The 17,233-nt window shown below is 37.1% G+C and overlaps 1 protein-coding gene across 1 annotated transcript; it reads left to right on the top strand.

The window, feature by feature from the left end:
• Nucleotides 1–1,280: 1,280 nt before the first annotated feature.
• LOC132140773 (cationic amino acid transporter 2-like) lies at nt 1,281–16,925 on the top strand. The gene is made up of 13 exons (XM_059549738.1): nt 1,281–1,386; nt 2,778–3,148; nt 4,039–4,194; nt 4,306–4,468; nt 4,654–4,790; nt 6,120–6,342; nt 6,881–7,017; nt 8,527–8,629; nt 11,585–11,712; nt 14,491–14,657; nt 15,554–15,662; nt 16,062–16,307; nt 16,429–16,925. The coding sequence occupies exons 2-12, from the start codon at nt 2,779–2,781 to the stop codon at nt 16,217–16,219; spliced, it is 1,851 nt and encodes a 616-aa protein (XP_059405721.1). The 5' UTR covers nt 1,281–1,386; nt 2,778; the 3' UTR covers nt 16,220–16,307; nt 16,429–16,925.
• Nucleotides 16,926–17,233: the final 308 nt, after the last annotated feature.

Genomic DNA, 17,233 nt, shown 5'->3' with positions numbered 1-17,233 from the left:
TAGCTGAACCCAAATGCGATTCACATAAATACTGTTTCTTTATACATTTTGATTGTGGCAGTGCAAAACCACCACTAGCGGCCAATGCTTTACTTCACTGTAGTAGTAGGTTGCCATCTTTTAGAAGGATACCGCTTAATAGTCAGTACTGTTCAATATATTATATACTGTATAATACCTTTGTTATATGAAACCAAACACATCATGCAAATAGGGCTGTTTGGTAAAACACAAAACTTAGTTCTTCTTTGTCTTTTTTTGGACCTGTTTTCTTTGGGGGTGAAGAAATACACAGACCACCTGGCCAGTTATTTTCTGAGCTACTCAATGTTACTTACATCTTTAGGACTATTGTTTCAAAGCAATACAGATTAATGAGTCAAGAAAGTAATATGGGAGCGAAAACCCCGAATCCTCTTGTTACTGCGGCAGTAACTCGGCAGCTGCTAACAGTCTGGTAGTTTGCTATTCAGGATATAGCCATGGACTTCAGCCACTGATAGTGTAATAATAAGAGTCAGCAAGAAATAACTGATTTTGCCCCTTATCTTTTTAAACAGCCGTGGTATCAGATTTGACAGTAAACCTCAGTATTTCCATGATTCATCAGGCAGTCATCTTTATTTCATTCATATCGTGTTTTATTATACTGTACATATGTTAGAGAACATGAACACATTTCAAAATAAAAAATAAACAATTCTTTGTCACTACAAATTCATTTTCAGCATGGAATTACTTTTCAGTCTTTAGTCTCTATTAGTCTTTAAGATTAAATATTAATGGTGTCTGTTATTTTCAAGCACTATAGAACACTTTTTTTTGTATCTATAATCGTGAATGAAATTGCTCTTCGGGATGTTAGGAGATGAGAAGGAAATAAACATAAGGTCAAGTCGGTTTCTCCTATGTGCTAATGTTTGTCTTTTACCTGTAAGTGTTCTTTTTTTTTTTTTTGGAAGAAATAACATTTTGCCATTACATAGTACTACTGAAAATATAAAGTAAGCACCTTGTTGATTCTGCATGGGGTCAGCATGCAACAATGTCATGACTATTGTTTTTTAATTGCTAATATTTAGATTTTACAGCTTTTTAAATCATAAACCTCCTCACGATAGACTTTTTGAGTTCTTTTGTTAAATACCTTCTATATGTCAGGCTGACAACTGCAAAATTCTTTTTTATGAGTGCATATCTCTTCTCCAGAAATCACACATTTCTTCTAAATATAACAGAGTCTGTCAAAAATTACACATGGGCGTTTTGGACACGTGAGAGTTTACAGGAGGGGCCCTCTGATATAGTCTGTGCTCAGGAACTCTTGGACCACAGCTCTCACACCATAGTCACACCTTCTCACACGCCTGGATTCAGAGTAGACAGGTAAGCCACTTAATCACTAAAAAACTAAAAGATACTGCCACTATTGTGAAGATAAAGATGCTTCTATTTGAATATTTGGAAAGGGTTTGTTTCAGTATTTTATGCTTTACAACACCCCTTAGATTTTGATTTAAAAAAAAAATTGATTCCCATTAGGGAGCACATACATTAGTTTGTTCAAGAGAACATCATAAAAGCAAGATAACAGTGTGTGCCAGATAGTCTGTGCATATGAGGAAATGGTGGAGATAAGTTATATGACTTTTTAACATTTTAGTGGACAGGACATTGTTCAAATGTATTAACAAGTGTAAAAAACCAAAAGATAATTATAAATAATAATAAAAAAAAATATATATAAAAATATATAATTTTAACTGTATTTATATATATATATATATATATATATATATATATATATATATATATATATATATATATATATATATATATATATATATATATATAAAAATACAGTTAAAATTAACGGATGTAAACTATAAAGGAACAGCTGTTTGTAGCCGTTATGCCCGAAAATGTTCAACTAAATGAAATTATACAAGATCTAAGCAATCTTTGTTCTTTATCGTTTTATTACTATATATCAAATCTCTTTTTTCATTGTATTTTGTTTTTCCATTCTTGTTTTAATTGTTTATGGTTTCTGTCCTTTTCTAAATAGTTTATGATCTGAAATACTTCTTTGAGCTGCATGTTATGTATGATAGGTAGTTCTTCTCAAAGTGTGTAATTTTAAGTGCTTTGAAAGGCATATTATTTTTAAATATTTAAAATACTATAGAAATAATAAAGAAATACTATATATAAATAAATAAAAAGATGTACAGTGTAATAAAACAATGAAGAGTATATCTGAATATATTTTACATCCCTTTGGTTATGGTTTTACCTTTTCCCCTTATTTCCTCTTTTTTATTGCCATAGCTGTTGTTTTGGTTTTTAAATGTTTTTTATGATTTCCTTATAAATAATTACTGATCTAAAAGTACTTTGAGCTGCATTTTATATACGTAAGGTTGTATACAAATAAAATTCATTATTATTACCTCTTGATCAAGGAAGCACTGTGTACATTCAAGTCTTTCACAGCTGCACACTGAATAATTAAGGCAAGGCATGTTAATTGACATAACACATTTCAAAAACGGGGTAATTACTAATTAGTGGACATAACATAACTGCTAAAAATGACCAAATGGGTTTAAATGCATGAATCTCAAAAACTTAAATTGTAAAAAAATAAGTGCAGTGCAACTGTTTAATTAAAGAATGTAAATGATGAGAAATGTGTTTCTTTTGAATATATCTATTACTAACATATGATAGACGTATATGAAATATTACATAATCACCTATATTGTTTGTCTCAGGATGTTCTGTGACAAGGTGCTGTCCTTTTTGAAGAGCCTATCGAGGCGAAAGCCACTGGAGCCCGATGGTGAAGAGTCCAACTTCAAGCGTTGTTTAACCACACTCGACTTGGTGGCCCTTGGGGTGGGAAGTACACTTGGTGCTGGGGTCTATGTCCTTTCTGGGGAGGTTGCCAGAACGGTAGCTGGTCCCAGCATCATTGTGTCATTCTTCATTGCAGCAGTGGCATCTGTGTTTGCAGGCTTGTGTTATGCAGAGTTTGGTGCCCGAGTGCCCAAGACTGGCTCTGCCTACCTGTACAGCTACGTCACTGTCGGAGAGGTGTGGGCCTTCATCACCGGCTGGAACTTACTGTTGTCATACATCATAGGCAAGAATAAACATTTAATGCCCAGCATTAACAGTCCATTCAAACAGTATGCTTTATTTGAGCTGGCTGTTGTTGTTCATTAATATTGACAACACCCAAAAATGAAATTTTGAAAGCCCCTTTAGAAAGACCCGTCCCACCTTCATTACTGTTGCTATGTCTGACAAACCATGGCACTCTCATGTCACATATCATCTTCTCACGCAGTGAAAAATACATCACAGAGCAAAGAGAAAACTGATTATGTGCCGACAAAGAATGAAGAGTAGATTACTTCTGGTATGAAACAAAGTCTCAGCCTTCAAATTTTCATATTTTTAAAGAAATGTAAAAAATAAATGTTCGAAGATCATAAATGTCTCATGACAGGTCGCTGTAGGGCCTGTTTACTTGTTATAGCATGAGATAAACCTGAATGAACATCAGAAGGTATGGTTTATCTGTGGAGAGATGTCAATGCACACTATTTTTCAAGTTCAAGTCCACCGACGTTAATATACTCTCTTGTCTGGTTTGTTTGTCAGACAAAAATGGCAGATTCTGTATTATAATTGGTCAAATCGAACAATGTTCTTCCGCGGATGCAAGCAATTCTAGTTTTTAACCACTAATGGGCAAAAAGTTACATAATGTAGCTTTAGTTTAAAAAACCATGAACTCACAGTGCCTTTAGCAAACGCAGCTCAGCTCAAATATGATTTTCCATAAACTATTTAACATCCTCCAATCATTTTAATCAGTGATGTTAATCTTACAAGATATATTTATTACATTACTCACTAAATTATTATGCCTATAATTATATGCCCTATAAACCTTCTTATCGAATGATTGAGATCCACTATCAGTTTGTATAACTGAATTGCTTGATCTGAATGACTTTATTACAGGTACATCCAGTGTGGCAAGGGCATGGAGTGGCACTTTCGATGACTTGATTGGAAATAAGATTGCCAATTATTTGAGTGAAAATACGCCAATGAATTTACCTGGCCTCGCTCCCTATCCAGACTTCTTTGCAGCTGGCCTTATTCTGGTTTTGGCAGGCAAGTAAGATTACCAAAACATTTATATAGTGTAAATAAATGAGTTATGTCAAGATACAGTAATTTGAATCAACATGAGTTAGATTTTTGTTGATTGTTTAAACTTTTTAGGTATCCTTGCATTTGGGGTGAAGGAGTCTGCCATTGTCAATAAGATCTTCACAGCTATAAATATGGTAATTCTGGTTTTTGTCATCATTGCCGGATTCATCAAGGGTGACATTGGAAACTGGCAGATAACAGAGGAGGAAATTTGGAACTACACATTAACTGCGTATGTTGCATTATGACAATTTTAAGAGCATTTGTGGTAATGGGAAAGAGTTTGACTGCGTTAAGTTAAACAGCTTTAAATATTAAACTAGGAAATTGAGAAACTGTTTAACACACATTTTAATTATTTTTTAAATTACCACAATACATTGAAATCATTTTTTTAACATTGCTATTTTTGTTTAGAAATCTCTCAACCTCAAATGAAACTTTATCCAGTTTTGGAACTGGAGGATTCTTTCCCTTTGGTTTTGAGGGAACTTTTGCTGGAGCCGCAACCTGTTTTTATGCTTTTGTGGGATTTGACTGCATTGCAACTACAGGTACTTCAACAAAATCAAAATTCACAAAACATCACAAAATTAAACTGAATGAAAAGTAAAGAAACACTAGGCACCTGCACACATTCACATTCCTGTAGACTGAACACGTAATACACATGCATATGACCTCACTGTTTTAACAGAATTGCTTTTTTGTAGTTTATACAAAGACAACAACCATATTGTTTTAAAAAACCTGCAGTTTGAACCCCTTTTTTTCAGACCCCTAAAATGTCATTTTAAACACCCCCTCAGCTGTCCTATACTGTGTCCCAATGTGCCTACTTATACTAACCTTAAAGTATAGGCCTACTTTTTTGGTGAAGAAAAAGTACATTTGAGTATGTAGTAGAAGTGCAGGCAAACATTGGGACATACTGTACTATCACATATTACAATTGCATATTAAACATAGGCTTTGTCACACTTGTTACACGCAAACAGTCACTGTACACTGGCCTGTCAATCATCTTGTCACAGTTAACATCCTCCACATTTAATTAAATTTTACTTTCTACCCTATTGGAAAGAAAAGAAGTAGCACGCTAATGTGCCAGCCTTGAGTCTTTCATGTGGAGAACTCTCCTCATATTTTCTGCATAATGATTAATTTAAAAGTTAATTGCCGGACGGATGTTTATAAAAGTTCATACTATTGTTGCAGATGTAGTATAACACTGATAACATTGAATAAATATTTTTTACTAGGTTAAATGTTGCTTATTAATAACTTAAACCTTCCTTCAGTCACACCATGTTTGTAGTTTTTTAACACTTTTTCGTGTTCGTAATTATGAACCAAATCCTTCGCCAAAGCTCAATGCATTGTAGGAAATATTAGCAATAGAGTGTGAATAGACCCACACTTCAAAAAACTACTTGAAATAGTAGACCATCCGGGGACTTTTGGCATACTCTTTTCAACATTCAAATGCTTTGGGACACACTTATTCTAATCTCATATACTATATAGGATGGATAGTATGAACTTTGGGTGACGCAGGGCTAGTTTCCTAGTGTGGACCTCTTTGTTACCATGGTTACCTATTGTTTTCACCTGTTCTTGTTAATTTACTCATTAGGTCTGTTTAATTTACACCCGTTTAGTTCAGTTCCTGCTGATATCATTGCATGCATGTCCTCCTGGAAATGATCCTGGATATTTCTGTTTTTGGATTAAGGAGTATTTAGTTTTAAAGTCATTTGTGTTGGATAGTTACAACAAGCTTCAGAAGTCTTGGAACATAGTACTTTTAAAGTACTTTTTTCAAAATTTTTACAATCTGTGTATGTGTCTTAATTTTTTTAATCTCCATCACCTTTATCTAGGTGAGGAGGTCAAAAATCCCCAGAAGTCTATCCCTATAGGAATTGTGGCTTCTCTTCTTATCTGTTTCTTGGCTTATTTTGGCGTTTCGGCTGCTCTCACCCTCATGATGCCCTACTACCAACTAAGTGTTCAGAGTCCCTTACCTGTAGCCTTCTCCTATGTGGGCTGGGATCCTGCAAAGTATGCTGTGGCTGTTGGATCATTGTGTGCTCTCTCAACAAGGTGATGCAACACATTGACCCATAAGGCACTTACTACGCCAGACACATACTGTTAGGACTATAAAAAGCAGTGTTGCGTGATCTGTAAGAGGATACTAGAGAAGATGCTCATAAACTAAAAAGGAAAGCTGTTCATCAGTTTGGTGAAATTAGCATCATAAAATCAAATGTAGTATACATAATGCAGGACTCTATTGTCAAACGCAGTTGTCAAGGATTGATGTTAATGCAGGATACATCAGAACAGAAGTTAATTATTTAACATATATCAGTGGGAATAGTCAAAACAGTCCTTTTTATCATTAACAATCCGTTTTATTGTTTGGTTCTTCACTCTACTAAACCACCAGCACATCCAGGTTCACTAGGTTCTCTATGGGATATTAGTTTTTAATTTCCAGTAGTCAACTGTCCACAATAAAAAGAGCAACTATGAGAAAGTAGCAAGTCATTTGCTTAAAAGTGCAAAATGGTAAAATAAATTGCAAGGTTAAACTCATGAAACAATATTGTAATGCAATTGGTTTACTACTCCACAGTTTGCTAGGGGCCATGTTTCCTATGCCCCGTGTGCTGTTTGCTATGGCCAGAGATGGACTGCTGTTCAAACCATTGAGTAAAATGAGTTCCAGACAGAGCCCTGTCATCGCCACACTTGCTTCTGGAGTAATAGCAGGTAATTCTCTTTGACAACACATGCCAGTGATATAAACCCGATTCCAAAAAAGTTGGGACACTGTACAAATTGTGTGTAAAAAATTAATGAAATAATTTACAAATCTCATAAACTTATATTTTATTCACAATAGAATATAGATAACATATCAAATGTTGAAAGTGAGACATTTTGAAATGTCATGCCAAATATTGGCTCATTTTGGATTTCATGAGAGCTACACATTCCAAAAAAGGTAGCAATAAGAGGAAAAGTTAAATGTACATATAAGGAACAGCTGGAAGACCAATTTGCAACTTATTAGGTCAATTGACAACATGATTGGGTATAAAAGAGCCTCTCGAAGTAGCAGTGTCTCTCAGAAGTCAAGATGGGCAGAGGATCACCAATTCCCCCAATGCTGCGGTGAAAAACAGTGGAGCAATATCAGAAAGGAGTTTCTCAGAGAAAAATTGCAAAGAGTTAGTCATCATCACCCACAGTGCATAATATCATCCAAAGATTCAGAGAATCTGGAACAATCTCTGTGTGTAAGGGTCAAGGTCGGAAAACCATACTGGATGCCCGTGATCTTCGGGTCCTTAGACGGCACTGCATCACATACAGGAATGCTACTGTAAATTAAATCACAACATGGGCTCAGGAATACTTCCAGAAAACATTGTCGGTGAACACAATCCACCGTGCCATTAGTCAAAAAAGAAGCTATATCTAAACATGATACAGAAGCGCAGGCATTTTCTTTGGGCCAAGGCTCATTTAAAATGGACAAGTTCTAGAACAACATATGCTCCCATTCAGACGTCGTCTCTTTCAGGGAAGACCTTGCATTTTCCAACATGACAATGCCAGACCACATACTGCATCAATTACAACATCATGGCTGCATAGAAGAAGGATCCGGGTACTGAAATGGCCAGCCTGCAGTCCAGATCTTTCACCCATAGAAAACATTTGGCGCATCATTAAGAGGAAGATGCGACAAAGACCCAAGACAGTTGAGCAACTAGAAGCCTGTATTAGTCAAGAATGGAACAACATTCCTATTCCTAAACTTGAGCAACTTGTCTCCTCAGTTCCCAGACATTTGCAGACTGTAACAAAAAGAAGATGGGATGCCACACAGTGGTAAACATTGCCTTGTCCCAACTGTTTTGAGATGTGTTGATGCCATGAAATTTTAAATCAACTAATTTTTCCCTTAAAATTACTTTTTTTTTTTTCAGTTTATATATTTGATATGTCATCTATGTTGTATTCTGAATAAAATATTGAAATTTGAAACTTATACATCATTGCATTCTGTTTTTAATCATAATTTGTACAGTGTCCCAACTTTTTTGGAATCGGGTTTGTACACCATGACAATAGTAACTAATCTATGACATACCCTAGGTAACATCAAATCAAATCTCTTTATTGTCATAATTACCACACCAGCCCCTTGTCTTCATTTAATTTTTGGCTCTATAATTCTGTTAGTGAACTATATCTGTTTTTTTTTTTTAGCAATAATGGCCTTGGTGTTTGACCTGAAGGCTCTAGTAGACATGATGTCTATTGGAACACTATTTGCCTACACCCTCGTAGCCATCTGCATCTTAATTCTTCGGTAAGCTTCAAACACAATACATAATATAAATAATAATCCATGAATAGTATGTTACATTTTATGACTGTTTATTCCTGATGTACCCGCACAGATTTTACAAAGCACACAGAATATACATTCACACTGAAAATTGTAATGCCACCAGAATTTACATAACACACAATATGATGAAAATTACATTATTGCTTAAATCTAATATATCAAATAAGTTATCTTTTTTTCAACTGACATGGGGTGGGGGTGGGGATTCTATGTCATTACCACAATGCAATTATGTGAACTTACGTAATATCAAAATAAATGACATTACAGAAGTGATGCTTATAACATCCAATTCATTTTTTACACAAGTTCACATTTTCGAGTCAAAGTTGATGACGTTATTATGTAAGGTTTTCAGCAGCTATTCCTCAGCAATAATTAATAATTTTTCACATCTGATTTGGGTCAAAGACTTTTAAGGTTCATTCAAGCTTATTTTGTTTCTTTCCTTCTGTGTTCTGTGTTTTCCCTTGAACTACTTTATTTAGATTATCTTCATTTTGTTTATTTAATAAAGTGCATTTTGAATTTCATTATGGACTTAATAAACCCCTTAAACCATGGCTGTCCATTGGTGGTCTTCGAGAGTCGCTGTGCTAATTGTCAGATTTGGCCCTCCACTGTTGGGGGGGGGGGGGGGGAGAACAAAATCACTCTATGGCCCACCAGAGCCTCATCACACCTGCCACAGACCCTGAGCATACACCCATGACGATCATGTACCCTCAGTCAAAGTTCCATTCTATCCTGCCATTCAGTTTGTCCTGGAAGCAGTGCCTGCTGCTTGCTTCATCCGAGAGCCAGCATCTGCTGCTTGGTTCATCTTGGAGTGCCCAGTGCCCAAGTTCGGTTTGTCCTGGAGACAGCAGCTGCCATCCTGGATTTAAGTCTGAACCCCTAAAGCCCTTCTTCCTCCACTGGTCCTATTCAGCTTGTTAGTCTGTTTGTTTCCATTTGGAGCCTTAGATATTTCTTCTCTGCTGGTCCTGTCCAGCTCTACGCATTATCTGGTTCTGTCCAGGTCCCTGGTCTTTTCCCCTCCACTGGTTCCACCCCCCATGATAGTCTCTCTGGTTCTGTCCAGGTCCCTGGCCCTTCCTCCTCTGTTTCTGCCCTGCATCAAAGTCTCTCTGGTTATGTCCAGGGCCACTGGTCATGCTCCTCTAACGATGCCATGGTCATCATTTGCTGCTTTTCCACTGTCGGGCCAGTGCTTTAAACGGGCCGGGCAGGGCTAATAGCCTCGGACCTGTAGCACCTAGGCCAAAATAGCACGGTTTCCACCATCGGGCCAGAAGCTCCGCTGCGATTCACTAAAACCTGCCCTTTACACGCCTCTCAGGAACAACAAAGAGAAGTTATCAGAAAACTAATATAAGACACAGGAACTAGCGCGATCACAAAACGAATGCGAAAAAATCGTCCGTTTGTTTGCATGCTTTATTAAATATTTAAATCCAAAAGCATCTATGTTTTACTATAATAAGTGATACATTGATCATAATGAATAAATTTTTCAGGATTTAAAATTAGTCACACAGAAGTAAAGCATTACGAACAGCCTGCTTATTCAGTCGAATCTGTTTCTGTTTATTTGTAGTCACAGTAGCCAATATACATCACATTTAGAAAGAATTATAATTTCTATATTTTTATAAAGGCACCCCAACAAAAAAAACATATCTCGAGAAAAGACTTATGACGGATAAAATATGTTACTAAATAAATACATTATTGTGATAGAGAATAAGAAGCTGACGTCTGATTTTTGACGTCTTTTGCATCACCTATAAATATTTCTGCCTTGTATGGTGATTATAATCCACATTGAATCAAGTTATTTCAAACACTCACTGCTGACTGAAAGTGATTTTGAATTCAACTTATAAAAAAAAAAAAAATATGCTGGTGTTATAGCTGGTAGCTTTACGAAATGATCCGCGGTGCTGACTCTCTCCAGATGGGATAAACTCTGCCTTTTGTTTATAACCACTCCTCTAGCCCCAGCTGGCCCGCTTAAAGCCCGGAAGTGACAGTTGAAACACGACTGGCCCTGGCATGCACTAGCATGCGCGCTTTTGGCCCGACAGTGGAAACGTGGCTAGTCACTGGCTCCTCTGACTACTCCTCACCAGCTCCCCAGTCCTCTGGCTCCATTGGCACAATCACAGTCTCCTGATCTACTGTGATCTTTAGAGTTTGTTGCATCTGAACACTTTCTACCCTTAGGCTCCACCTTGGCCCTTCCAGCTCCACTGTGGCTGTCTGATCCTTTGTCTCCACTATGGTCCTTCTACTGGGGCCCCTTGTCCTTCCAGCCTTGCAATGGTCTATTTAGCCACTGATTTCAGTCCTTCAGCTGTACCTTGGCCCTACATCCCTTTAGTGTCACAGTGGTCTTCCTTTTTTATTTATTTATTTTTTGTCTTCGCCATTGATCTCTGTCTAAATTGCTCTACCTTGGACTTCTGATCCCTGGGCACTGCCTTACTCCTCCAATCTGCCAGCTCAGTGGTCCTCAGTGCCTATGAGCTGGCTCTGCCTTAATCTTCACCTCCAGCAGCTACTTCTTGAGCATTTGATTACCAGGCACTGTTATGATCCGTGGTTCTCCTCCAGTTGTGGTTTAGTCTACCTTCCATTGGTTTCCCCAGGATTCTCAGTATGCTCTTATTTGTAAATGTGATTTCTGATTATTTGTCAATTATTTGTGTTACATAATTAGTACTCCCCCTCCCCCCAGCAACCCCCCCCCCCAATAAATTTTTTGGTATTGGCTAATAAAATGGTTTATTGTACATCGCACAATATCAATACTAGCAATTTTCACAGTATTCAGAGCAAACAAAAAATATTCAGAGCAAACACAAAAATACAGCAGTGCACTAAAATCAACTATTTTTGTCCACACAGGTACCAACCAGAGCTAGCTGAGATCAATGAGAAACAAGAACTTCGGAAGAAATGGAATCCTTTTTGCCCCTCTAAAAAGGCATCTGCTACAAGTTCTAAAGTTGTGTCTGTGCTAACCATATTTACCAGTGAGTTTCCGTTTTAATCATTTGATGCTTCCATCTGATGAGTAAGTGTATGATTATGTTGAGGAAGTGTAGCTAATGCTTCTGTAAATTGGACACGCTGGCAGTATGCAAATTAGTATGTAATATGCTATATCTAGAAATTTTATCATTCTTGCACAATCACAGAGAAGGATGGGAAATGTACTCTAGTTTAGTCGCACAAGCCCGTCATCTCACAAACAAGCTAAATAAATAGTTTCTCCAAAAAACATTAGCACAAAGTAGCACACAAAATAATTTACAAACTACATATGCTACATTCTAATGATAAATAGCAATTGCTGCAACCATAATTCTTTGTAAAAAATACCTTAGAATTAATGGAAATTCCAAAGCTTAAAGAAATTCCTAAGTACAGTAACTAGTTCCATATTGAAAATTAACTCCCTATGCATTGTCTTTTGACGACTTGTATGCGGAAACCCCTGTTTACACTGTTCATGAAGCCTGATTTGTTAACGTTCGTATAGCTGCACAAACCAATGTTGCTCTAGCCTGCCACAGGGGAGGAGTTGACTGCTATATAAGTTGGCCCTGAGCACCATTTCATCAGATTCTTCTCCTTCAGCAATGAGACCATCTCTTCACTGACTCAGCAACGAAGCAAGAAGCTCAGCCTGCTCTTTCTCTCTGTTAAATCAGGAATCCTGCAGAGGACAGAGTTTCCTTGTGGCTATCTGGTGATTTAAGAAAAGAGCAAATTTTCTGAGCAGATTTCAAGAAGCGCGTTGTTTCAAATGTCGGCAGTGTAGCTCGGGCAAGGATCCCTTGCACGAAGTGGACGTCACAAGGAGTGTGTAGCCTGTCTGGGGGTTTCCCATGCAAAGGCTGCATTTACAGAGGCTTCGTGTTCTCACTGCGAGAATATGTCCCTCTCCCATCTTCGCTCGTGGATCGCCTTTTTCAAGAAGGCGGTCCTCCCAGATCTGTTCTTCCAACTCCTTTCTCTACCAAGAGGAATCAGCAGCCATCAGCAGGCCATCTTCTCGGGCTCAAGTGATGTTGCGTCAGTCCAGCACCTGCGTGATTCACTCTCACCGCAGCGCATCATTTCTCTGTTGTGCTTTGCACTTGAGGCTCCACGCCCCTCATCGGATGCAAGCGGACTCATTTCCTTTGGTGCTTCTGAGGAAGAGGTGTTTGTCGACGACTTTTCTTCGTTTTTGACTGCATCTGACGCTGACAAATAGGCGAGCCCCCCCCATCTCAGTCTACATGACCCAGCATAGACTCTAAATGCTGATCCGCATTCTCGTGCAAATTGTGGAGGAATTTGGTCTTGAGTGGTTGGCCTCCTGATGAATGGCTCCTGAAGGGACAACGTCAGCCTTTGTCCCGTCAGCGGTTTTGGCCTGAAAATCAACCCAGGTCCTTCAGTACTGGATAAAACTCGCATTCCATCCCACGCCTGGCTCCTGGGCCACATTTGTCAAGGTAACCCATCACTTCCTCAAAGCTTTGGCCCCTTGGACAACTTTTCACCTGTTCCAGTCAGGCTTAAGTTGGGAATGACCTCCAAAAGGTGGTCACAACAGATGCCTCCAGCTCAGGCTGGGGTGCTCTGTACGAGGGCTCGGCATATGGCTCCTGGTTGTCCATCGAGTGACGCTTGCATATCAACTGCCTCAAAGTAATGGCTGTTTGTCTGGCCCTGAAAACCTTCCTGCCAGCCTTAAAAGAGCACCGCGTCCTGGTCCATTCGGACAACACGTTTCTTTGTTTTACTTATCCTTTTTTTCCTTTACTTATTTTTCTTTATACATTATCTATTTATATAGTTGTACTTTTAAATTTTATCTGTATTTAATGTTCTACTGTTAGTGTTATCTGTATGCACCAAGGGTCTGAGAGTAACACAAATTCAATTCTCTATGTATGTACTGTACATGTGGAAGAATTGACAAAGCAGACTTGACTTGAATTGACAGTGGTGGCCTCTGGTCCAGTGGAATCTCTATTGGGGAGGTCTGTGCGGCCGCTGGCTGTTCATCACCATCTACCTTTATTAGATTCTACAATTTGGTCTCATCTGCTTAAATTTAGCTTTCCCCTCCCCGTGGGTGGGGAGAGTTTTGTCAAGAAGATCTCAGAATATTCTCAGGTCCCTTTGTTCAGGCTTATGGAGCCCTCGCTGAGTGTTTCTGGGCTTGTATCCCGGTTCCCTGAGATAAGGGAACAAGCATTGCGTAACTAGCTGCAGGTGAATCAATTGCTGTTTCTTCAGTCGTTGATTCTGATGAAATGGCACTCTGGGCCAACTTCTAAAGCAGTCGGTTCTGCCCCCTCTGGCGGGCTCGAGCCCCATTGGTTTGTGCAGCTATACAAATAGACGACGCGATGCCCGTTCCCTTATCTCAGGGAACCAAGGTTACGTGAGTAACCGGAGCGTTTTCTAGAAAGTGCATGCGTGGTGGCACTTAACTTGTAAATAGAATCATTTTGACATGAATGCACCATTGATTAAGTTAGATTTTTATGGGTATTTCTATAGTTTTTGCAATTTTATGCTACAAATGAAAATCCACTGCAACTCCTGATTGATCATATGAGCAGGTGCGTAGTAAAAAAATTTGAAGCAAATTATCATAAATATCAATAATAGCCAATATCATACCAGGACAAGAAAATGAAACCTTTCCAGATCAACAATAAAGTAAATTTAACCTACATTTATGCTATAATGATTTCATGTTAACTCTCTCTTCTCCACCTAATTATTACTTTTAATGTGATTTCTAGTTGTGTTTGCGGTTATCCTGAGCGTGACCATCACAAAAGGTGTACAAGCTGGTCTGATTCAGGAGTGGTGGATCATTTTGATTATCACTTTGGTTGCGGTGGTGTTTGTCCTGACTATCATTATTATTTGGCGACAGCCACAGAATAGTACCAAAGCTGCATTTATGGTAAGCTGTCCTCACTGGATGAAAAAAAGCAACACTTTTTACATAATTTTAGCAACAAGAAATGCATAAAATGTGCATTAATGTGTTATTCTAACACTGGTTCTGAAGTGGATTTGCTTTGGAGTCCAGATTTTACATTCAACAATCCAACACTGTACCAAAATGACAAATTCATTAATCGGTAACAAAAACGTAATTCAACTCAGTCATAAATTGTTTGAATTTTACCATCAGTAGAGTAGGTCAATATAATTTCCAATTTTACATTAACATGACACAGAGCAGAAATGTACTTTTACATCAGTTTAACTTAAAATAAGCACTGGGCCAAATAATGAAACCCTCTGCAATTTTGTCTTTTTCCATCATCTGGTAATATAACATATTTTCATTTAATTGCAATTAACATGCCATTATGTTTCTATAAACTTGAGTATTATACTATTAACTATTTCTATTAAAGTATATTATTTCTAAGAACTAAGTACCACTGTTGTAAAAGGGGTCATGAACTGATAATCCAAAATTGAACTGAGAAACCTAAATATTTTAACACATAAGAAGTCATTGTACTATAAAAAACATCCGGTAAGTTTCAGAACTCAAAACTTTCCTCTTAGTCTAAAAACAGCTTATATTGAATCCAGTCTGCCAAAACAACCTTTTATGGAATGGTCTACTCTAAGATGTAATGGTGTGGATAAGCACCGCCTCCACAGAGGAAGGTGTAAAAATATTGAAAACAAAGTGTACCTCAGAGAACAGTACAAAATAAAATAAAAAATACAAAACAAAGGCAGGTCATGACCCCTTTAAGAACTTTGAAATGTTTGGTTTAGAATTACAGTAGTTCAAGACTGCGTTGGTCTTCAGAAACTTTTTACATTTTTCTGTAGGTCCCACTTCTGCCACTACTCCCAATTTTCAGTACATTCATCAATGTCTACTTAATGGTCCAGCTGGGTGGTGAAACTTGGATTCGCTATGCAGTGTGGATGGCAGTGGGTAAGACAACATGACTATTTATATAGAGTCCTATATACACATTTAAAAAGTGCTGTCTGGCTGTGAGGATGTGGTTTGGAGAAGGTTTGAAAAGTAAACTTATCAAACTCTTTCAATCACAATTTAGTCAGCAAACCTGTTACAACATTATTTAACAGGCCTGAAACTAAAAGGAAAGGTTATAAGAATAGACAAATACACCATGTATTATTTGAAATTGCGAAATATACAATTTTTGCATGTATGAAAACAACCTTCACTGGACCAGGACTCATGTAATGAATGAATATCATTCGGAGAAGCGTTTTACCATTATCAAAACTTTTGACAAATTTCAGATTTGACCAATAATTGTATAGCAATTGTATAAGTTTCATTGTATTTTCTAACAAAATATAGGCTTGCTCATCTACTTCTGTTATGGAGTGCACTTCAGTGTACAGAAGAAACGGAACCAGTCTTCCAAACATCCCATCAGTGTTGAGACAATTGATTATAAATTGGAGGACAAGAAAAAAATGGGATCTACTACACCACCACTACAAACCAAGCTTTAAAGCCAACAATGATGTCAGTGCCTTGTTCCCGAGACAGAGAAACTACAATATGATTTTTGTTTTATACTGAAATTTGAATAAGTATGAATTTGTAACAAATTATAAAACCTAGGAAACCGAGGAAAGTATGAAAGTTAAGGGGCAAGGTTTATATATATATATATATATATATATATATATATATATATATATATATTAGTACCTTTGAAGGTACTGCCCCAGTGTCAATAGTTATTAAGCAGCTTTTATTTTTATTACATATTTATTGTTATTGTTACTAATCATAAAGCGATCGATTACACAGAAAATCAGGTACTACTATAAGGTACTAATCAGGTACTACTCAACCCATGACATTTCTCTTTTACACCACTGGTACGTTTAAAATAAATTTATATAAATGGACTTAGCTATCAAATATCATTGCACAGCACCATACTATAGTTAATTAGTATGCTTTGTGAAAAGAACAATATTTTTTTATTTGTTAAAAAAAAATACTATGTTTTTTTTTTTTCTAGTTGAGCTTGAAGAGGTTCTGTAAATGTGAACACTGCAAGAAAATGTTCTTCATATGGCTCTGCTGTGTATGTATATGACCTGTCTTATGTAGCACATAATCTTTTTCCAGGCCTCTGTTATGTTATTTATCATATCTGAGTGTATTCACCATTGAAAAGCATATTAAACAATATTTAAAATACAATTATTGTTCAGTGTTGTGTACTGCAATATTTAGCAAGTCCTATTCATTTCCTTTAGAATAAAAACTTTTAACAGTGGAAAATGTAACTGAGATTACATTTAAAGGATTAGTTCAATTTTAAAATAAAATTTCTTGATAATTTACTCACGCCCATGTCATCCAAGATATTTACATCTTTCTTTTGTCAGTCGAACAGAAATTACGTTTTATTTTATTTTTTTTTAATGAAAACATTCCAGGATTATTATCCTTATATTGGACTTCAACAGTTACCAAACGGTTGAAGGTCAAAATTACAGTTTCAGTGC

Source organism: Carassius carassius, chromosome 5, assembly GCF_963082965.1.
Source record: "Carassius carassius chromosome 5, fCarCar2.1, whole genome shotgun sequence".
In the NCBI taxonomy this organism is placed as follows: domain Eukaryota; kingdom Metazoa; phylum Chordata; class Actinopteri; order Cypriniformes; family Cyprinidae; genus Carassius; species Carassius carassius.
The sequence above is the reverse complement of the archived record's forward strand: the minus strand, read 5'-3'. Positions and strand labels throughout refer to the sequence as shown.

Excerpts from the sequence above, each read along its gene's own strand:
- LOC132140773 (XM_059549738.1), top strand. The coding sequence starts at position 2,779 with ATGTTCTGTGACAAGGTGCTGTCCTTTTTGAAGAGCCTATCGAGGCGA. Across the intron at positions 8,630-11,584 it reads ATCTGCATCTTAATTCTTCG|GTACCAACCAGAGCTAGCTG; the intron begins GTAAGCTTCAAA and ends TTGTCCACACAG. Across the intron at positions 11,713-14,490 it reads TGTGCTAACCATATTTACCA|TTGTGTTTGCGGTTATCCTG; the intron begins GTGAGTTTCCGT and ends TGTGATTTCTAG.